At 41.0% G+C, this 22662-nt stretch overlaps 1 protein-coding gene across 8 annotated transcripts in view; it reads left to right on the top strand.

Annotated features, from left to right (window-relative positions):
- Positions 1-22662, top strand: part of svilb (supervillin b) — a 40741-nt gene that overhangs the window by 2090 nt on the left and 15989 nt on the right. For 3 of the 8 annotated variants that reach the window (XM_027025046.2, XM_027025048.2, XM_027025049.2), the window contains exons 1-15: positions 6009-6149; positions 7912-7975; positions 9547-9638; positions 9720-9777; positions 9913-10067; positions 10375-11134; positions 13725-13808; positions 15770-18076; positions 18731-18901; positions 19134-19171; positions 19345-19409; positions 19553-19689; positions 20376-20471; positions 22150-22408; positions 22576-22662. In XM_027025046.2, coding sequence (XP_026880847.2) covers positions 6092-6149; positions 7912-7975; positions 9547-9638; positions 9720-9777; positions 9913-10067; positions 10375-11134; positions 13725-13808; positions 15770-18076; positions 18731-18901; positions 19134-19171; positions 19345-19409; positions 19553-19689; positions 20376-20471; positions 22150-22408; positions 22576-22662 — 4431 coding nt within the window. In that variant the 5' untranslated portion in view covers positions 6009-6091. Of the gene's footprint in view, positions 1-6008; positions 6150-7911; positions 7976-9546; positions 9639-9719; positions 9778-9912; positions 10068-10374; positions 11135-13724; positions 13809-15769; positions 18077-18730; positions 18902-19133; positions 19172-19344; positions 19410-19552; positions 19690-20375; positions 20472-22149; positions 22409-22575 lie in introns of those variants that run through there. The other 5 variants (XM_027025047.2, XM_035528751.1, XM_027025051.2 and 2 more) reach the window with 5 other exon arrangements.

The raw sequence follows: 22662 nt of genomic DNA on the forward strand, positions 1-22662 counted from the left end.
ATATGTGAGATATAATTAGTTCTATAGAATAAATGTTTTTAACACTTAAAATATAAAATAGTGATATGATTTTCTGTTCTGAGGCTCAATTCAAGTCTGAAAATGTGTGTACCCCTAACAGACTTAACATTTACAACCATCTGTCGATAGTTATCCAGTCAAGATGATGACTGCTATGTTAACTGTTTGAATTATTTGAATTAGTTAAAATGCCAAGGCTAAAGTGTTTTATAAAATCTAAAAAAGGCAAATGAACACTGAAATGCTTATAAATTAATATGCTAGATGCTAGCAGGTTTATTTTTAGAGATTGTATTAACCACTGAGTGGAGCAAGATGAACTTCAAGTCATATTCCTGAGAACAGAGCATTTGGAACACAGTCATATCAAGTACCAGGGCCTGTCTGCTATCTCACAACTTGGTGACTTCATGGCCTTTTGGTTAAATATTTGTAGATCTTGTGAAAGGCAAATTGCTTCAGTTGTTGGAAACTTGTAACTGGTGGCACCGAAGGCCCCTCTCAGAAGTGTGTGTGTGTTGGAGGAGGTGCAGTGGGCCTTGGAGTTGCAGCTGTTGCACCTGCCTGCTCTGTCAAAACAAATGGTCGTTTATACTGTGCAGAGCTAATTCTTCTGAATGATGCCCTTATCCATTCCAGGATGGTCTGAAATGCATCTGATTTCTTTAGTTTATTTTAGAACAAAAATGGAACTGGTAGTTCCACTGGATAGTTCATCAAGTAAGCCAACTCATCCATGTGTGTGTGTTTTATATAATAATAATTATATATAATATATATAAATTATTATTATATTGTATTTTACACCCACAAAACAGTCATATTGGGAACTGGGGGGTGCAGTGGAGTGGTAGCTGAAGAACTAAGTGATTCGTCTCAGCTTTTTGATCAGTAATCACACTGCTGTCCATGCAGAAGGAATAAACCTAATGTCCAGTCACTGACAGTTGTGTGTGGCTGGCTTGAGAAGTCAAATCAAGGTGTGTGGGTATGTTCACAGAAATGTTCTTTGCTGTTATCTCTGTAGCTTGATTGCATTTTTAATTATGTACCAAGACAACCCTGATATTTATGTAAACCTCCTCTGTGCCAAGAGCTTTAAGGGACATTTCATTTTTTAATTTTTATTTTTTGAAAGCTTGTAAATTTCAAATCCTGTCATATAGCCCTAAGATTCTAGATCAGAGTTTTGCTCTTAAACTCTTCACATCTTTTTTGTTTCCTGGATTGAGTCCTGCAGGACCACAGGGATGCATCTTAAGGTTTTTACCGCTCAAACGCATTTGTTTGACTGGCCAGATTTCCTGTTATAGGTCCGTCATGTGGGGTGGAGAGAGAGAATGCTAACCTGTGCTGTGGGTCAGGGCTGGAATGGAGTCTTCAGAATCACATGAAATGTGTCTGAAGGTCAGTTTGGCCTGAGGCTGCACTCTTTCTCTGAGAGGGTGTACTCCATTGCCCTGTTGCTGCTCAATGGCCATATAAGAGCACAGGGAATGAGAGGCTGTGGCTCCAACTCTTGAAAATGGTCAAGATGCTGACTGAGACCAGGAATTATGTACTGAATAAAGACAGGCGCTGGCTTTCAAAAGCGGTTCTGACTTATGATTACTAAAGCAGTGTTTGACAAAACATTTTCCTTTTTGATTGGCATTTTCTTGATCTTACACCATTTTTATTATAGTTTATGAAGTGCTTGTAGTCCTGGGTGTACAATTTAAGTTTCTCAATGCATTTATTTAAAGACCTAGGATGACTACCTAGTCTGCATAAGTTTTTTTATTAATAAATGAAAAGTGAACTTAAACCTTAACCAACAGCCACGGACTGCTGCTTTACACCAGCACTCTGACACTGTGAACTCACACATGTGACCTTGCATTTAAAGCTCACCTCCCCTCCGCTTTGGTTCGGTTGTCTTCGCCAGTCTAATCGTGTCACTAACCTTCTCACTCCTGCACCTGAGTCTGGCGAGAACGGTGCTGCCAGACTCTCCTCTCATGCCGCTGTCTGCAGTCTGGCGCCAAGTTAAACAACTTGCAAGAGCCCTGCGCTCTGGACTCTTTCTGTCCTAATAAAGGCAGCAGACGTTGCTCAGCCCAGTCTCTCCTCCTCCAAGCCTAGCCGCTTGGAGTGATGCAAATTAATATTAATGTTTTTATTAAACATTGTGCTGACTATAGTTATAATAATCTGGGTTGTGTGTTCCCAGCATTTTCAAACGGATGTGCTCAGATGCATGCTCTATCTCCCCATGTCCCATGCCCACATTTATTGAAGGTGCTGTGTACTAAAAATGTATACATACATGTATACAGTTGTAGTCTTCTAGTTTGTGCTGTCTTCATAGTATGTATACATAAGGCAATGGCTTTGGAAATGTCTTTTTTTTTTTTTTTTTTGAAAAATAGATGCATGTTTTTAAAATAAGTGCATTACAATTAGTGACTCATGTAATGTTCCCACATAGTTGGCTATGAACTGTTATTTCTTTGTGAACATAATGCTACTCAAAGCACCTTGTAAAGTCTCAGCAGTGTTTAACCAGCAAGCATGTCCTCCCCTTTTGGCCAACTAACCAATAAAACATTAGACAATTTATCATTAGACACTGGAGGCTCATGGCTAATTCTCATCTTTAATGTGGCTTTATTGCTTTAAGTTCAACTCTGTGCAACAGCCAATGTCTAACACCATCACTTTGTTGTGTTTTTTTGTTAATCACTGCCTTATCTCTGCCATTATTGCTTTCACTGAGAGAATGATGAGACTGATTACTTAAATTAAATCTTTGTTGTGCAATCTAGTCTTGATGTGTGGAGCTGTAATTTGCACGGTATTATTTCCGTTAGAAGAAATTTTAAGATATCAGTGGTATGAGGTCACATGTTGGTGTCTTGGGGTGTGTATATTCATAGCGGCTATTGCAGAATACCTGCATGACATGGTAATCCCAGAGGCATTAAAAGAGGAATGTGAAATCACCAGTTCTGTGTGTCTGCATGTTGGTTTATGTAGTGGTTTATGCTTCAGAATGCAGGCTGGTCTTTTGTGTTGTCTTTGGCACGTTGTCGTCCGACCGGGGAAACTTCCCACAATGCTTTGATGTGGCCCCTGTTTTTCTGTGACTGGAGTAAACAGTTTTGTTGCCTAGAAACCAGAAAGTGCATTTTCCTTGTATGATGGCGGTATGTATCTGTTTGGAATGAAGCTAAAGAAGCTAAATTCATGGTCTGCATGCACAACGGAAGCTGTAGTGTAGCCACTGTAAAGGAGTTCTGCAGAATGGTATATATTCTCTGTAAGAGAGCAACATTTAAATATGTTTATATGTTAAGGACATTTAGGACACTGGCTTATGATAAATAAAGGACTGAAGTCTTCTGTGTTTCGTGTACTTTACTTTCATGGTTACAACTGCAAGTTTCTGGAATGGTAGAGTACCAAGATTTTATGGTGCAACACACCAAATTGCCTTGTTAATGCATCAGTGCAAACAATTTAAAATTTCAAAACTTCTAAGCAGATAAGTGTGTGTGTGTGTGTGTGTGTGTGTGTGTGTGTGTGTGTGTGTGTGTGTTACCCATTTTTAGATTTGTAGACTGATTTTGAGCTCACGTGAAGTGTATTCACTGTATTCACTCTGTCTGCATGTGTGTCTATCCACACTATTTTGTATCAGGCAACATTTGTGCCTGATTATACTGACCTGCTTAACTATAATTCATTTCCCTGAATTACAAGTTTAAAAGTAATTGACAGTAAAACATTGTAATTTACGCTTTGGAAGTGCTGCAGTAGTCACTGAATTGACTCTCTAATGTAACTGAATGAGTCTTATTGTTAATTCTGCCTGTTCTTACTCAGATGACGCCACGGTTTAATGTCCTTCAGACAGCCCACTTAAACACTGCCAATTCCCCAAGCTCCCTGCAGGGGCCTATCTAAGCTTGTTCTTGTCCATGTTCTGCTCGAAATCTGTAAGTGTTCTTATTGCTCAAACACGGCTCTTCCATTTGGTCATGTCTTGAGAATGGCTGCACATTTGAGAGGGAGAATTCATGCTTCTGTGTACCTAGAAACAGTCCAGTCTTTCCCCTGTTGGTACTCCATATAGACAGTTTAAAGAATATTGAATTGCCACACACATTAAGTAAATCATGGTTTCAGTTAACTGCCTGGTGGTTCCCCCATCTCTGGGTGCAGGTTATTCTAATACTATGGTGGCATGAGTGGGGTCATCTGAGTGTTTTTGAGTCTTAGATGTGATCTCAGTTAACCTGGATTTTTAAAAAAAAAAAGGTGCACATGTGAATAGGTCATGTACCCAGATTATGTAGAAGTTTCTTTTATTACAGGAGTGCTTATGGAATGAGCAATGAGTTTAAATTGCGCTCATAGGTTGTGGATGCGGGTGGCGTGGGGAAAAACAAACCGTACAAGGAGAAAGGAAACCAAAGTCGAAGAGGTTGAAAGGAGATGCAACAGACTGCTAACGGGTATAAAGTAGCGAGAGAGTGATGGAGAGATGGAAAGATGAGAGGAAAGATGGATGGAGACTGGGGAGCACATGCTCAACACCACAGGGTAAACAAGTTCACCACACCCACCTGCTGGCTTCTCAACCAATCAGAGCACACGTGACCTTATTAAGGGCGTCTGCAAGGATTTAGGGGTGGGAGCCATAGCAGACTACGTGGATGTGGGTGTGAGTTGTGCATGTGTGCCATGCTTGGATTTATTGTATGTAAACAGTGTTTCATATGCTGGCAATTTTTTCTCCATATAAAAATAACATATCCGTAAAGATACATTAACTGTTCAGTATTTTTCTGTGTAACATTTTTAGGGAATTGATAGTTTTCTTAATGTTATTATTGAAGTCTCATTGTGTAATTGCCAACCCTGCTTCCAGCTAATAATAAAAATGTTTCTAAGGTTACAGTTATTTGACTTTGTCGAAGGAGTTCATATTAACTGAACTTGACTAATGTGATGCTTATATCCTGCATTGTTTGCTTAATAGAGGAAGAAAGACACCTATTTCCTTAAGTTCTGTTTTCAGCTTGCACTAGAAGCTAAGGCCTTTTGGTGATTAAAGTTGTAAATTTCACTGCATGAAGATTCGGTTCATATGATTTTGTTTACTTTTAGGCTATTTTTCTTGTCTTTGGTGATTGGGGGCGAGCGGGGGGGGGCGGGACCTGAAACAAGGACAGTAAATGCATTCCTACCCTCACCATTGCTTTCTGAGTACTCAGAGGGAAAAAAAAAACAAAAAACAGGGGTGCTGTTTGTGTTCAACACACACTGGTACTCCCTCTAGCGGAATTCTTTAAAAACGACTTTCATGCACTCGTATCTTAGAAATATCTTAGAATCTGTAGCAACTGTCATCACACAGTAAGAGTTGAAGTTTAGCAGTGTGGAATATGAGGAACCGGAAGGTGTGCGTGCGCTATTGTCTCGTCTTTGCTGGCTTTATAACCGTGAGGGACGATGTCATGATTTCAGTCTGAGTACCAGTTCTCAGCCCTTCCTCCCCGTCTGTTTATCGTCTCTCTTGTTGTCGCTGTTGAATCTTTTATTTTATTTTATTTTTTTTAAATACTAAATATTTTCATTACCATCGGGTGTCGGACCCACTATTCCCTGCAGCACTGAGTAACTGACAACTTTGTACTGTGCTTGTGGGTTACGTACGTGCACGTCTGTGTAGCCATGTCGTAAGTCTGGGAATCCACTGTGCTCTCAAAATCCGCTTTTATCATCCAGGCTAATTTCTGCCTGTAATCAGATTACCGCCGGAGAATTTAACGCCTCTCTCCCTCGCGCGCTCCCTCGCGCTGCTCCCCCCCCCCCCCGCGCGCCCGGTCTAACGCTCCAGGGCTGCGCGGGGGTCCACATTTCCATCACGTTGAGTTCGTAGTGCGTACCTGACTTTACCCCTCTCTCGCTCTCACTTGGTCGGTGCTCATTTTCTCTCTCTCTCTCTTTGAGCACGGCTCTCCATCTCTCTCTTTTAAAATTTTTTTTGCGTTCGTTTTTCTCGGACTTTGTCCACGGCGACATGTTGCGGAACCAGTGGATTGCTGACTACCTGAGCCACGTAACTCACGGTGGCCACGGTAAGAGCTCATCCCTTCCGCCCCGGTTACCGTGATCCGGCCGCATGATTGACAGCTCTGATGTGGGATTGTTGTGGTCTTGGTGCCAGGACGGTTACCGGACGGAAAGGTGTGATTGGCATGTTGCTGGGCCATGACTGAGCAGATTCGATTTAAATAACCTCTAATCAGTGTCAGAGGGGTGTCCGGTGTATCCTGCCTCTTTTTAACACTATTACACTAATAAAGCAGTTACCTGTTTAACTAATAAAAAAAAAGCTTAATAAATGCTTTATAAACATGCATCATCTATGCATACAGGAGTTGGGGCATAAGTTGGACAATAAACAATATATTTCATATTTATTTGAAAATGTTTATGCGGAGTCAAAGCTGTGTCTTTAGTTTTCTTTTGTAGTTTGTACAGTCACAGTGTACAGTTTTTAATATCAGAACTGCCGTCTTGACAGTTTTACACTCTTTCCGGAATCTGCGCCCTTACATCCCTAAAGATCGTCTCCCACGCACATCACTGGCCTCTTATCTAATACTGTAATTACTTAATACCTCATCTTATGTTAACATCATGTCACCATGACGTTAAAGATTGCAGGAAGTGGGGACTATTATAACAATTATCCTTTCCCCAACACATCCACCTGGATCTTATGTCGCCTCCCTCTCTGCTCCCTCTGCAGAGGGAGAGCTATTTTTCCCCTTGTCCTCCCCTTCCTGTATTTTTAGAAAATCCCTCATTCCAACCCTCTCTAGCCTGTCTTGTTTGTGGCCGGCAGCACCTTAAGATTCTCAGTGGCTTCGGGCCGGGCTGCAAACCTTGCTGTGCTGTCAGCCTGATCGGCTCTGTCCCCCATGCTGGGAGCTAACCCTGGGCACGCTTTCTTTAGGACAGAAACTTCAGCATCCGTGCATTCAGTTGCACATCAGGGTCCCTACAGAACGCATGTTCTAAGTGTTACCTTGTGAATTTTGTTTGGTTGGTCTCTTTTGACTCTTCTGTGATGAGATTGGACAATAAATGAGGAGTGGATCATTTTTCTAATTATGGGCATCAGATTTTTAAGAATTATTGAGAGTAATTTAGGGGACCACAGATGTTCACGCTATGGCAGGCTACTCCCAAGTATATGCACAGTTTGACCCCAGACAAGGTATGCTGTTTTTTGGTTTGTAGTTTGTAAATAGTCCTTTGGCCTAATAAAACATTTTAAAGACAGTAACTGAAGCTGTTGTGTCTACTAGGAGAGATCTTTGATTGCTTAAAATGGTCAGAATTCAGCAGTGGCGCCAGATGTTCTTAGAGTTGTTTTAATTCTGGCATTTTTAGTTTGACTGTCTTCCAGTGGCTCCCACTATAATTTTTATATATATATATATATATATATATATATATATATATATATATATATATATTTTTTTTTTTTTTTTTTTTTTTTTTTTTTTTTACATAATCACTTGTGACCTTAGCTTTTTTTTTTTTTTTTTTATCACATTTTGTTTACATTTCAGAATCATTATTTAGCCTGAGAGGAGTCCTTCAGGTTTACTCACTGTATTTCTGAGTTTATAAAAAAAGCCCTAGGAAACACCATCGTTTTGGCTAAATGAACTGATGTGAATGGAAGCCTCTTCATACTAAGCTGATTTCAGAAGACATTGGATAGGGAAGTGTTCATTCAAGCATTGCTGCCATCCCTCCAGACTGGGATGGATGGGTGTTGTCCCCTAGTCTTTTCAATATTGCTTGGTGTATCTCCATTCACAGGGCTCGGACGCGATTCATCAGTTAAAGTTTGCAACCCAACGCTGCTGCAAAAAGGAGCATTAAGGTGTGTGGTGTTTTATCCTGATGCCTGCCCCCCACCTCATGCACACATTCTTCCAAGTCATTTTATGATGTAGCTAGTGAAACCCTGACTACTAACACCCAGGTCAATATGGCAAGCACGTCGTCTGCTGCATTAATGTCAAAGCCTGTGTGCAGCATCTTATTAGCCAAATAGGGGTTTAAATGTTCAGATGGCAAACAGTGCTGGAGAAATCACGCTGTTGGTGGCAAAATGTTTCTAAAGAGCCTGGACTGTTGGTCCTAATCTGGATTATCTCACACAGTATTATCCCTGTTTTATGGATGCTGTATGATGCCTTATCCCAAAGGCACATAAACAATAATTTATTGTAGTGGTGTATCATACTGTTGGGTGTGTGTGTGTGTGTGCTGCCATCCTCAGTGGCTGTCAATGTACAGAACAAAAATAAAGCATTCAGAAATATCCTTCAGAAACACTGAATGGAGATTGAGTGGTGGCATGACTCATCAGGTTCACAAAAGCTTTGTTTTAGTGCAACATTCTGTTGACTAAGTGTACCAGGATGAAGCCAGATTATATTTAGAATGCAAACTGAATAGAGCTCCATCAGTCAAAGTGATGGAGCCTTTCAGAAGCCAGGCTTGCTTTGTGCAGTTATCTGGGCTAACCTCATGTTGTATTTCAATAAGTGTGTTTGTTTCCATAGTGTGGGCTTTACCTCTGGGTTTCTAGCAATGTATGTCACTTGTACTGTGTGGTTGGTCAGGAATTGTCTAGGTATTTAGCTTTTTGATTAGTCTGTTTACAAAGTAGACAAGAGACATACTGCTGTTCTGCAAAATTTCAGTCTTCAGAGTAATAATTTAAATTTGCTTCTTGTAAGAAATACACTTGCAAAGCATTGAGCTGACTACAAAGACAATTCTGTACACCACTCATTATGCATCTGATCTCAGTTAATACTTTAGCAAATGCCCATTATTCATATGTTCATGTGTGTGTACTCTTCCATCACTGTGACCAGAAATCAGACATGCGCATTGTTGCCAAGGTCGTTTTTTTTTCTAAAATGTTTAACCTCTAATCAGACCCTGCTACCAGAAAGATCATCTGCAATGCAGATCGTTTTATATTCTATGAGCAATGAAATGTGAAATCTTGTGTACGGCTCTGTGTCTACTGCAAACGCATGAGAGTCCTGTTTAGGCTGGGTAAGCATGCTGCCATGGTAAAGATCTAACTTGAGTGATGTTGTATTAATAGTTTAGCTGCTAATCTGTTCCTATGGGCAGGCCAAGAGAATATGGAGCCCTCGACACACTATGCTAATTAATCTTAAAATGATGCATAGGAGAACGGGTTTGACACAGCACTCCAAAATGTCTCATCTCCGACTCATGCAGCACCGACACGGCACATTTAGAGTGCATGGTTGCTGGAACTGTAGCTAAAAGTCCTGTTTAAAAAGCTTCTCACTGCAGTACTTATTGTCCCAAACCCACAATTATCAAACGACTGGTGGGGACTTTTTTTTTTTTTTTTTTTAAATTATTTATTTATATTGCAATTCCTTTGTTGCCTTAATATAGATTTCCCAAGGATTCTTCCTCTGGAGCTAGCAGTGTGCTCGTTAAGAGTGCCACAGATATTGATGCAAAGCTTCTCACAGTGCTCCCGAAAGGTGAGTGATCAGCTAACTGTTAATCGTTAGTCAAAGGCATTTAGAATGACTTTAGACATGCTCACTAAGCTGTTTTTATAGTTTCAGAGCTAAGGAAGCATTTTGAACAATCAATCAAAAGTGATCAAAAAATGAATAGGTAAGTTTTATCTAACAAGTTGCTGAGCAGCAGTAACTTGTTAGATAAGTCCTCTCCTCCCCTTTCAAAATTTCAGAGTACATACTGACACCAGTTTGACTTAAACGCCTAGTAAGCCCCCATTTTTGCATACAGGAAAGAGAGGATTGCTCGAAGGCTGGAGGGCATAGAGACAGACATACCGTCTACTCTGGTGCCCAGTGTGCAGCTCAGCCCTGGTCTGGTGACTAATCGGCTTCTGGAGGAGGACACCCCCCGCTACACCCGTGCCTCTGACTCCACCGAACCAGGCAAATGTTCTATAGGCAGCAGTTGTAATTATTTTTCATGTGTTGGTACCATTGTTTAGCATGTGTGGTGATGCTAAACTTAAAGTAATGCTTGACCTGTGATGTAGTATTCTGCATAGTATCAAGGTAAAAAAAAGTATTTTCTGAGAAATACTTGTGGTTCCTCAGCTCTCTTTTGCAAAACTCATAAAATTCAGTAGTGAAAAGATGTATAAAATCTTGCAGTTGCACATTTGATGAAATCTTGATTTATTTCCACATGCTTTCTAAACATTTTTTGTGTTATGTCTACCTTGTTTTGCCACAGTGAGGTACTATAGTCGTGATGAGCTGGAGGCTCCAGAGAGGCAGTCATGGGCACGTACACGGCCCGAGCCCCAGGTCGTGCCACAGGCCCCGCCTCCTCTCCATCCTGTCCCAACTGCCAATCCTACAGGCTCTGATCCGGCCAGCCTCGCCTCCAAAGCTGAACGGATCGCTCGCTACAAAGCTGAACGTCGACGGCAGTTATCGGAACGCTACGGGATCCTTCTTGACCAGGATGTGGAGATGGATTACACACCACGATACACGCGAGCACGGCGAGACGCCGACCTGAAGGACAAACGAGCTCCACCTCCGAGGGGGTGTGGCGAGAGAGAGAAGGCCTGGCGAGAGGAGGAAGGGCATGAACGAAGCACTAGCAGGCCGAAATACAGCAGCTCGGGGGTCGGACAGGTTTCCATGTCAACCGGTCCCACCCCTTCTCCTTCCAAGGAGCTGCCGAGCACCCTTGCAGCCCAGGAGAAAGGGCACCAGCGCTTGGAGGCAGAGCGCGAGAGAGAGAGGGCGATGAACCTGGAAAACTGCCGGCGTCCACCAGACAGGAGTCCCAGGCACCGCCCACAGGAAGCTCTGGCCGCCACAGAAACGGTGCCTGCCCAACCAGCGGGGGGTGTTGCTGTGGCAGCAGTGGCCAGCTCCCCACGTACAGCACGGCGTGCCTCCCTGCCCTCCACACGGTACGGCATCTCCCCTGGAGACCTGTTCATAGAACAACAGGCGCAGAACATCCTCAGCCGACAGGGGTGAGTCGACCTCAGTGCTCTGCCTCCTCCTCCTTAACCTAATGGAGTGGTTGTCTTTTAACTATTATAATAGGCTTGTCCAAGACAAAGGCTCAAAGCAAGGTGTGGGCGGTCTTATTCACCAAGGGCCAGTGTTCACGGTCCAACCAGGTAGGAGTATACCTGGTTCCAGTTGTTCAATCAGTCTTCAGTCTGTTGATGAGTTGCGTCAGGTGTCACTCCTGATTGACTGGATTGAAAACCTGCAGCCAGACTGGTCCTCTGCAGATAAGACTGTCTACCCTTGCTGTAAACTAGCAAAAAGTAAGCCAGCATCATGGTGTGAATGATTTAGGCATTATGAACTTGAGTGTATAGGAGTTTAAATAGGTATTTAAAACAGAGCCCCAGAGTTCCTAAAACATTTGTTTTTACCATGTGAAATGTATGAGTGTATGTGGACAGGGTAAGAATCTGTGTCCTCAGTGTGTAAAGACCCTATAATACTAAGCAGAGGTCTAAGTAAACCACATGGTTTTGTCTACCACAACTGGGCTGAAATAACCAATGAATATATTGATAACTGTTTACTGGGAGTTTGGCAGTGGTTGGGAGTTAGTTGGTGGCTCTTACGTGAGGTGAAAACTGTTTTGTCAAATGTTAACATTTTTTGGTCCAATACTACTATAAGTACTGTTATGAAAGGTGTTAACCTTGTTGAAAGTTCAGATGGTGATCTATGCTTCCTTGAAATCAGGCGCACCCATGCAGAATGGTGGGAAACAGTAGGGTTAAAGTTGGAGTTAGCATTAAGGTTAGGGTTAGCGGTGCAGGCAGACGGAAAGGGAAGGAGGATTTGTCTCAATTTCCATTTGACTGAGAGCTGTGGACTGGATCTCATACCAGACCCCAACTGCCATCTCACAGTTTCACCTCAGGGCTTCAACAAAGTTCTAATGTTCTAATATTTAACCCAAATTAAGTGCCTGCCAATAACGTGGTACAGCTTATTCTCTCTATACTATAAAAGATGCGAATTGAACTCTAACCGAAAATAAAATGCAGGGGCCTCATGTGTCACCTGTTAGGATGTCTGTATAACCTGCCCCCTTATTCTATTATGGGAGCTGTTGTCTTCAGCCTATGGCAGCATACAGTCTTGCGTTGTCTCCCCAATAATGATCTTCACACGTTTTTCATTATAATTCATTGCCATGCTTCAGGTGGTCAGCTGAATATTGTAAAATGTAAATGTTCCAAAACTTAAAAATGGCAGATGGTTTAAATGGCTAAAATGCCTTAAAATGCTGCCTGCCAAATGCAAGTCCCAATTACCCTGACCAAAGATGCCCAAAGGTGCAATAAGATTGAAAAGTATATTTTTGTCTTTTGCTACAATGAAAGGAATAAGCTATAAGACAGTCCGAAAGTTATAGTCTGAGGGCGCATATCTGGACCAGATGCACTGATCACAAAGAAGTACAAAATTGAATTCACATAATACTTCAGTAAAACTGAACAATTCCCATTTTTTTTAACTTGTGTGTAAACTTCACCAAAAAACAAAGAGAACCCTCAGCTCAAGCATCCATCGGACGTGAAAGATTGCACAGTTAACATTTCCGGCAGAATCCCTTGGGACCCTCTCTGGTATTTGAGAACTTATTCACTCTGTTAATGCTAAAGCCTGCCCTTATGTGACTGTAGATATATGATGTCGAGCGGCCTTTTTGTGGAGTCAGGGACATGCCAGTCCAGTGAGGTGAAATAAGGTAGTGCAAGGAATGGAGCCGTAGTCGGTGCTTCAGCAAGACATCCCTCCCCTCACTGTGACTAGCTGCATGTTTTATTAGTTCAGTGCTTAAATGCCTCCGAGATGTGCACACACCACTTCATGCTGTTTATCGCCTTATTTATTAAGTTCATGGTGAAGGGACACCCTGCTCTCAAAGGGCCGGGGGGGAAGAGAGGGAGAGAGAGAGAGAGAGAGAATCAGAAACGTTAAAATTGATTCACCCCAGCAGTAGTGTACATCTGCAAGGTTTTAGATATCACACCCTCAGTGGAAGAAAGTGTATTTAACATCAAGAGGTTTTAGACATTTTTAATATGGTGTTATTTATGGTTCCAATGAGTTACTGAAGAAATAGTTAATAATAATATTGTCTCTGTACTACAAGTTAAGTTTAGTAGGCGGTAGTGAACTGTGAACTACTTTGAAAAATTAGATGTAATGGTTTTACTAAGTTCTTAGTGATGGACCAGCAGCCTTAATTTACCTGCTTTGTATGATTTTTTTTTTTTTTTCCTCCCGTTTGATATCACAGTGTAAGAAATAATTAAATGTATAAATATAGCCATATATAGCCATCCTAACTCAAAACAGTGGCAAGCCAGAAATCCTTTCACTTAGTGAGGGTAAGCTAACTTCCAATCACTGCTACAGCAATAACTGACACACATCCTAGGATCACAAGCAAATCCCACTTCAAAACAGTTCCAAGTTCACCCTTGAAACCTCTAAATATTTTTGCTAAAATGTTGTTGTCATGGTTACAGCGCTACAGTTACCACGCTTCTAAGTTGCTATAATTTGGCTGGTGTTCTTTAGCTTGACGTCTCGCTCTCAAAGTGAGTGGTCTCTTCAGAAAGACTTGGATGGTGACACAAACTCACATATCAACTGGCCCTCCAGGTACCTGACTGTGTGACCCCAATGAGTGCTGGGTGTGTGACCCCCTTTGTAAACCAGTCCCTATGGACCTGCTAACTTCATTTCACCCCTTCACTCCTTTGTGTGCATTCAGAGCGGTGTATAGACAAGCATATCTTAGCAGACCTTCCTAACTTATCCTCTTCATCTCATGTGATCTGTATATAACACACGCACACCAAGAACCATAGCTAGTATGTAAGGTCACGGCTTCCTGTTGTCAGAGTTGTTCAGTCAAGCATGCAAATGTATTTGCTCAAACCAACGTCCCAGTTTCCCATAGCCCTAAAAGCAATGTGTTCATATTTAAAAGTTTTGTTTAATTGTGTTTGAGATTTTGTGAATGAGATGTATATTAAAAATATTTTGTAACTTGTGTGAAAAGGAATGGATTTATAGTAAAGGCAAAATCTGAATGTGATCAAACCTTTTTATTTTTGGCTTCAATTAATACAGTTCACTGATTGTGGATCGACGGTACCATAGCTCCACCATCCATGCAGAAAGAGCTGTGTAACTGTCAGTGTGAGATGGAGGGTGTGGTGATTGTCTAATGTAGACTTGTTGTTGTTGTTGGAGAGTGGCTCTGAATATTCATAGCTTGAAATTTGTCAAGTTGTGAAGTAAGGAGGACTATCGTTGACCCTAAACTTAGATTTTAGAGTGCAATCTTTAAACATCTGTTTTTTATGTTTGTACTCCAGAAAACTTCAGAATATAATGGTGACTTTTATAGTGCATATTGTCAACTTTAATTTTAAGGTTTTGACATCTATATTGGGTGAAATTATGAAGGAATTCCTTTTTATTCATAATCCTTTCGTTTTATGGGACCATATGTAATGGGGCAATTCCATATGGAATTGTCATTTTTAATACTTGGTTACAAACATTCCCAATTTGCTTTAGGAGTCTCTCATCTAATAAATCTTTGGTTCTAGCTGAGCAGTTAAAATGTCTTTCTGCTGCTGTCTTCATCAGTAAAGACAAGTTATTTCCACTGGCAGCCATACATTCCTTTCTACCAAATGAGTTGTTAAGCCCTGGATCATGAGCAGTTCCAATTCTTTAATCCACATTTTCCTAATTCAGTCTCCCTGGAACATGATAATCCATCTGTCAATTAATTTTGGTCCTACACTTCTTTGCACTATCGAGCAAACGCCTACATGGCCTTTTTAGTTTTCACTTTTACAGTGTTTAAAATGATGGCTGTTGTTTCTCTATCATAGTCTTTCACAAATCTAGATGTCCAGTCCTGGATAATGGTCTGTTTTGCCTTCATGAATGAAGGTGTTCTTTGGTTATGCCCTGCTGTCGTTTTCAAGGTCAGGTTTATTTGTTGTTTGGCTCTGTCTGCCTATTCATGTGGATTAACTTTTTGATGGACTGCTTTGTCATGGACACCTTTGTTCCTCATTTTGAGAGGCCAGATGCATCTTAAAGCAGTTCCATGCAGGATGTAATTAATGATGTAATCACAGTATTAATTACCCATATTCACCCAATATAAAGGTAAAAACTCTTGAATTAAAGCTGCAATTTAACCTCATAGTGAACATTTTATTTTAAATCTAATGTGCTGCATTGTAGAACCAAAACAGCTCTGCAAAGTCATCTAGTTATAGTTTGCGGTGGCTGAATGGATGGTAAACCTTGTTCTGATGTGTGCAGACAGGTAAATTGTATTCTGCAGGTTAGGTTTTAAGGAATTGGGGTTACTGTAGTATACAGGTCTTGCTCTTGGTATGATTATTCCTGTAATGGTCTTTAATAATGACACATTTTCTAGTGAAAATTGCACTTGGTTGAACTAATATTGGCTCAACTAATGTTTTATGGTGAAGTTTTCTTTCAAAATGTTTTTTTGTTTTTGTTTTTCCCCTGGAGCTTTCAAATTTTGAATTAAATGAATGCTAATATTTCTCTTTCCTCTCATGAAGAATACGAGTGAAGGAGAGGCGAGCAAGGGAGAGCATCTTAGGGCGTGCATCTGATTTAGGGTCAGATGCCTCTTCTATCAGACGCCACCCTACAGATACTCCTCCGTACTCAGTCCCTCACCTTGAAGCCACAAGCCAGCTACGTACACGGAGTGCTGAACCTCCACTCCAACAGCAGAATCTGAACATGGAGTCCCTACGTTACCATCGAGCACAGAGTGCTGAGCATCCACAATACCAATGGACTGAGAGTACAGGATCACCTGGATATCCATGTACAGCAGGAGAACCTCAGAACTACCAAGGCGCACTAAATCTGGATCCTGTAAACTATGACCGAGGGCTTGGGGTACATAGAGCCATGGGTCATCAACCAGACTATAGGCAAACTCAGCCACCTTCACCCAGGTTCAGTGACATTCAACAACCCACTCAAACATATGGACCTCCCTATGGTACTGAGTACAGGGATATTCAGAAACCCTGGCCTCACGCAAGAGATGCCAAAGAACATGAATTGAGATATGAGGACACCCACCAACCAATTTCTGTGAGCAGTGCCACACACCCACCTGCCCAACAACCTCCACTTAAATGTGAGCGTGCACTGTATGTGTCTCCACCATCTAGACAACCTCAGCAGTTTGTTTTAGGGTATTCTCAGGGCCAGCCCCCAGCTTATGGACCTACTGATGTTGCACCACTTGCCTATGCTCATGCTCCCTACCCTGCTCATTCCTATCAAACAAGCCATACATCTGCACCTCCCAATGGGAATATTGCTCAGCCTTTGCCTGAACCACCAAAAATGCTTGCAGCCAATGAGCCTGCAGACACAGCTGTGTCTAGCTTGGAGGGAGTAGAAAGCAGGCGAAGAGCCAGCCCTGGTCATATTGCACCAGTTCCGAGGGAGGGCCGAGCAGCATCCAGGGCCATTCCACCCCCAGAAGGCCTGCTGAGGAGCAGAAAGGCTGTGTTGCCCTCTGAAATCCGACGTAGGCAGAGGAGTGTAGATGGCAGCCTGCGGAGGTGTACTGAGGGAGATCTGGATGGTCAGAGAAGCAGGGAGACCTGGCAATTGGAGGACGAAGAGGGAAGAGGGCAGGTAAATAAGGGAGCAGGCAGAGGAAGAAGCAGGGTCAGAAGCTTGGAGCCAAAAGAAGGGCATGATGAAAGGAGAGCCATTCAGTTAGGGGAGCAAGGAGGTAAAAGGGAAAAGGGGATTAGCCACTCGCAGGAAAGAGCAGGTCAAGATGTTCCAAGAATCATCCAGTCACAAGAAAGTGAAGGACATGATGGAAAGAAGAGCATGATGGGAGAAACGTTTGGCCATGGCCACAGAAGGGTGAACCAGTTAGAAGAGAGAGAGAGATGGGATGGCAGTAAAATTAGCAGGTTAGATGAAGTTCAGCAACATGAAGGACACTCTGTTTGGAGGACTGGGCAGTCTGGCAGTGAGGAATGGTTGTATAGGGATGATGGGGGAGTTATACAAATTGAAGAAACAGAGATGCAAGTTGAAAACAGGATCAGTCAGTCAAGTGTATCACATGGCAGAGATGATAAAGGGATTCGTCAGATGGAGGTCAAAAGTGGACAGATTGGACAGACTACAAAGGAGTCGAGTGAGATGGCACAGAAGCAGTGCAGGAATCTATTTGAGTTGGCTGAAGAAAGTGCAAACGTTCAAAAGTTTGTTCAAAAGGAACTGTCAGAGGGTAATGGTAGGCGAAGAAGGATTAGCCAGTCAGAGGATGGCAATGGGCATGTTAGGCGCAGAAGGATAAGCCAATCAGAGGATGATTGGAAAGAACGTAGGGTACGTAGAATCTACCAGTCAGATGGTGAAGTCGGTTCAATTGGCCAGCCAAGTAATCAAGTGGAGGGAAATGATGGGGGGAAAAAGCAGAATCTGGATTTGTTGGAAGCCATGGATACCACACCCCCGCAGCAGCAGCAGACCAATGAGCCATCTCCATACCAGCGACTGGCAGAAGCAGGTGGTTACTTACAAAAAGGCTCGTCCTTCCCTCAGGCACGACACAGAGGAAATCGGGATGGAGGCGACCTCAAACCAAAAATACGGATCCGCTCCATGTCAGACATTGGAGTGTCCCACCCGTCTGTAGCATTACAGAGTTTTGAGAAATCTTCTAGTCGTGAGGCTCTTATGGGACTAGGGCTGGGACTTCATACCAGAGAGACTGCAACTGCCAATGGTGAAGTGCCAGCCTTGGATACAAGAGTTTCTGTGGCAAAGCTCAGACATTCCTACCTGGAGAGTACCCTTGGTCGCAGGCCTGAACTGTATGTGGGCGAGCCATGAATCTTAACATCCACTAATCTTTTTAATATAGAGACTGTGGTTCATGCCGTGCTTGTGCTGGTGATTTTGACATTGCCAGAAAGAAATGTTAACTAGCTTGTGCTGGTGATTTTAATATTGTCAGAAGAAATTACTAAGGATATACTAATTAAGACCTCCACAAACAGAATTGGTTATTAACCAACATTTTATTTCTGTTATTGTTGTCAAGCTGTGGTATGTCCTGAAATGTATAATTAAATTGGTATGCTTTTTAATAGGCTGTTATAACGTTTAACCTAAATCCCATCTTGCTTTATTCTCGCTTTTATAACTTGATTTCTGAATTAATCTGCAGTATGAGATACTGAAGATTCATAAAATCCTGTGTGTACTCATAATCCATGATCACTAATCCTGAGAAATCATAAGAATAGCTCTAATGAATCCTGCTGGTGTCAGAATATCTGTCTTTTTGACTGAATATTTGTGTTGCTCATAGATTTTTTTTTTTTTTTTGAGCATTTGCATGATTATGAAATTCATCATGTGTGATGGTTGTTCATTCTTGCATGACGCTGGGCTTTGTAACTAGCTGCTGTTTGATGGGAATTCATTGGTGAAAACTTTTTAAAAAATATCTTATTCTGCCTAAGGGAATCTAAGGCACAACCAGGTGCCATGGAAGCAGATGCAGCTGGGGGTGTCGACCGAGAGGGGGGGCCCCGCCGGCCGAGGCTTTACATCTCCCCTGGTGATGACCGGAAGTCGTCTGAAAGGTTCAGGACTCAGCCAATCACATCAGCTGAAAGGCTCGAGTCTGATAGGTATGTACAGGCACGTACCCACTGAATGCAAACTAGTCCATTTATAGCTCTGGGTTCATTTTGTCTTTCAGCATCGTACCTCAAGGTCATTGCCCCAGGGCTCCCACTATAAAGATGATCCTTGTTCTCAAATTCTCTAAGTGTGTTTTAAATGGAGTAGTAATGACCGTGTTAATCAGAGTGAAAGGATAATCACTTGTCATTTAGATTTTTGTTGGCTCTTCTCCTGTAGGGCTCGACGAAGTCCAACAGAGCTACAGAAGACGCAAGGTGAGCCTGGCTTTACGGCATTCTGTTAGTCATACCAGTACTCATGTTCACCATATCAATGTAACAAACATTGACTTCAGGAGGAGCATTAGTGAACAAATCTGGAAAAAGAAAAAAACAACTTGAGTAAAAACAATGATCTCGTTAGAAATAAAAGCAATGTGTCTTGTTAGCAGATGAAGAGAAGTTAGATGAACGAGCAAAGATGAGTGTTGCAGCTAAGAGGTCACTTTTCAGGGTAAGGGAAATCTGGTCTATACACACATTCTCTCCTGAACATGTGTAGTCAAAAATTAGTCACATTAGAGAGATTATTTCCGTAGTGTCATGTTTGAGGTAGAGTAGTCCCCCCACCTCCTCATTTATGCTGACATGTCTCAGGAACTTGAGAAGACTTCTGAAGGTTGTGTTCCCAAACCCCGGTCCCGTAATGCAGCAGTGGAACGTAGGTTCAGACGCACACAGGACCGCTCACGAACCCAGCCCGTCACCACGGAGGAAGTAGTCATTGCCGCCACGTAAGTTCCCTAATATCATTACTGGACACTAACATGGGGTTGTGGGTGTTTCTGACACTCTTGGAAGTCTCTTGACTTAACAGCTCTTTGGAAAAACTGCCACTTTTCTTTTAATGGTTAATCATGCATTTTAGTTTTGGATTTCATCTTTTTCTTATTGTTGTCTCGTCATTTAACCTCACTTGTCGGTGTTCTATGCTTCTTCCTGAGCTGAGCAGGCAGTTATTTTGGAAAAAACTGAACTGACTGTAGACAATTAGTGCAGAAGGTTTTGGTCGAATTTGAACAATGAAGCTGTAAAATACTTTCATCACTGAAATGAGCAGAGTAGATATTTTGTATAAATGTGTGAATTGACTATATGCATGTCTTTCCAAGATGCTGGAATATTCAGAGATGAGTATGTGGCTATTTAAGACCACAAGTAAATGCTATTTGTAATGCTGTTTAGATTTATTGGTGGAATATGATAATCTTGTTAAAGGTGTTGTTACATTAATATCTCTGATGTCTCTATGCTTGAAACTATCTCTGACTCCTTTGCTGTTGCTGTGACCTCTATCTTTTTTTTTTTTTTTTTTTTTTTTTTTTTTTTTTTTTATTATTGTTACTGTTTTGTTTTATTTTGCCTTGTGGTGTTTGTGTCTCTCGTGTCACTGTGATTTCTCTGGAATGTTTCTTTTAAGTTCTCCTGGTCCATCTTCCCAAATCGTCATCGTTCAAACTACAGCCCCCGGAATTCCCAGTCCCACAGTAGTCAGGAGCGCAATGACTAGCTTCAGGTACCTGTCTGTCTGTCTGCGCATGGGATTGTAGGGCTTTCAAGGCGTGCTTTTTGGTCTGTTTTGTTTTAGTTGGGTTCAATTGAATCTGTGCCATGCTGTATTATGGTGGTTTTTGTTTTCTTTGCATCATGGCTTTATCCAGTCTGATTCATTTCATATTCACGTTACTGCTGAAACAATTTTGCCCAGTTGGCTGGTTTAGATGAATAACTCCCCAGGACCTATAAATAATTTAATTGAAAAGTGTTTGGTTTTTTTTCCCCCCCTCTTCTGTTTTTGTGGTAAATTTTGTGCTCCACACTACCCTCTGTTGGTGCAATGCTGTACTGTCAACTTGGAATCCTATCTTTACTGTTCTATACTGAGAATATGAAGAGAGAAGTCTTCGTTTTGATGTATTTCATTATGTTATTTAAATTTTAAGTGTGCGCTTGCATGTTTGGGGAGATTTTAAGGGTTTTCTCATAATGACACCCAGATTAACTACAGTCACATGCAAGACTGAGAGGAACATTTTCTGTGTTTTGGGGGTGGGAATGAGAGGGTGAAATGTCGAGACTCTAGCCACTGAGAGAGAATGGGTGTCTGCGCAGCAAATGTGTGTTTGAGTGTAAGTGTGTTTGTTCTTGCATTCATTTGAATTGAAAAGTTCATTGTCCAGGCTCTAATTGTCATCTGTTTACCAAAGCTAAGCCCAAACTATTTCTCTGCAACAAAAGACCCCATCTACGAATACACCCAAATAGGAATATATTGAATTCTCTCTGATTAAGAAGTATGTGAAATTTGCAAATCTGAATGTATTGTAATTCTAGTTAACTGAATGCATCCGTGCTGTGAGCCAGGTGCAGCGTCTACGGTTCTGTTGGGTCCAGTATCTCTCATTTGGTTTTTGCAGTGCATTTTCTTTTTTTCCATTGTTTCTTTTGCTGGTATGTGTGTGTTCTGAATCTGAGAACTGCTTTGCAAACGAAAACACAGGCAAGACATTTTCTTGGGTCCTGTGATAATTACGACACCTTTCATTTTTATATATATATATATATATATATATATATATATATATATATATATATATAGATATAGATATAGATATATATATAGATATAGATATAGATATATATATATAGATATAGATATATAGATATAGATATATATAGATATAGATATATATATATATATATATATATATATATATATATATATATAGATATAGATATAGATATAGATATATATAGATATAGATATAGATATATATATATATAGATATAGATATATATATATATATATATATATAGATATAGATATATATATAGATATATGTATATTTTATATATATATATATATATATATATATATAGATATATATAGATATATGTATATTATATATATATATATATATATATATATATATATATATATATATATATATATATATATATATATGTATGTATTTTATATATATATATATGTATTTTATATATATATATATATGTATTTTATATATATATATATATATATTTTATTTATATATATTATATATATATAATATATAAATTATATATATATATATATATATATATATATATATATATATATATTTGTAGTTTGTGAAGCATAACTTGGAGCATGTAATGGTTTGTTATATGTAAGTCATGTTTATTTCACCTCCCAGTCTTCAGGCCTCCTCAGCCCCTGGTTCTGCACCTCGGGAGGAGGAGGCGGCTCCGACCGGAGAGGTGGGATCAGCAGAACGAGCAGGGACAGAGGAGCCAGACCTATCCACTCTGAGCCTAACAGAAAAAATGGCTCTGTTCAACCGTCTGTCGCAAGCTCCTCCCCAACCAGCTGAGGGCGCACGTTCCGAAACACGCCTACGCAGGGCCAATACCCGCTTCCAGACTCAGCCAATTACACAGGGTGAGGTGGACCAGGTGAGGACAACAGATTTTTTTTTTCGGCCACAACTTGGATTTGAAACACTTAAAGCTCTTGTGTGACTTTCCTCTGAAAACATGCATTTCATCTGAAATTTCCAAGAATGAGGGTTTGTTCCTTTGGTCGAGACCATGAGTATAAAGAAATGCTGTCCATTTTACAGGAGTTAACGCAGGATGTAGATCCGTCAGATTGTGTAAACCCTGCTCCTGTGACTAATGGTTCTGTAGTGCCATCTCTGGTCGAGCAA

This window comes from Electrophorus electricus, chromosome 7, assembly GCF_013358815.1.
Source record: "Electrophorus electricus isolate fEleEle1 chromosome 7, fEleEle1.pri, whole genome shotgun sequence".
NCBI classification, from domain to species: domain Eukaryota; kingdom Metazoa; phylum Chordata; class Actinopteri; order Gymnotiformes; family Gymnotidae; genus Electrophorus; species Electrophorus electricus.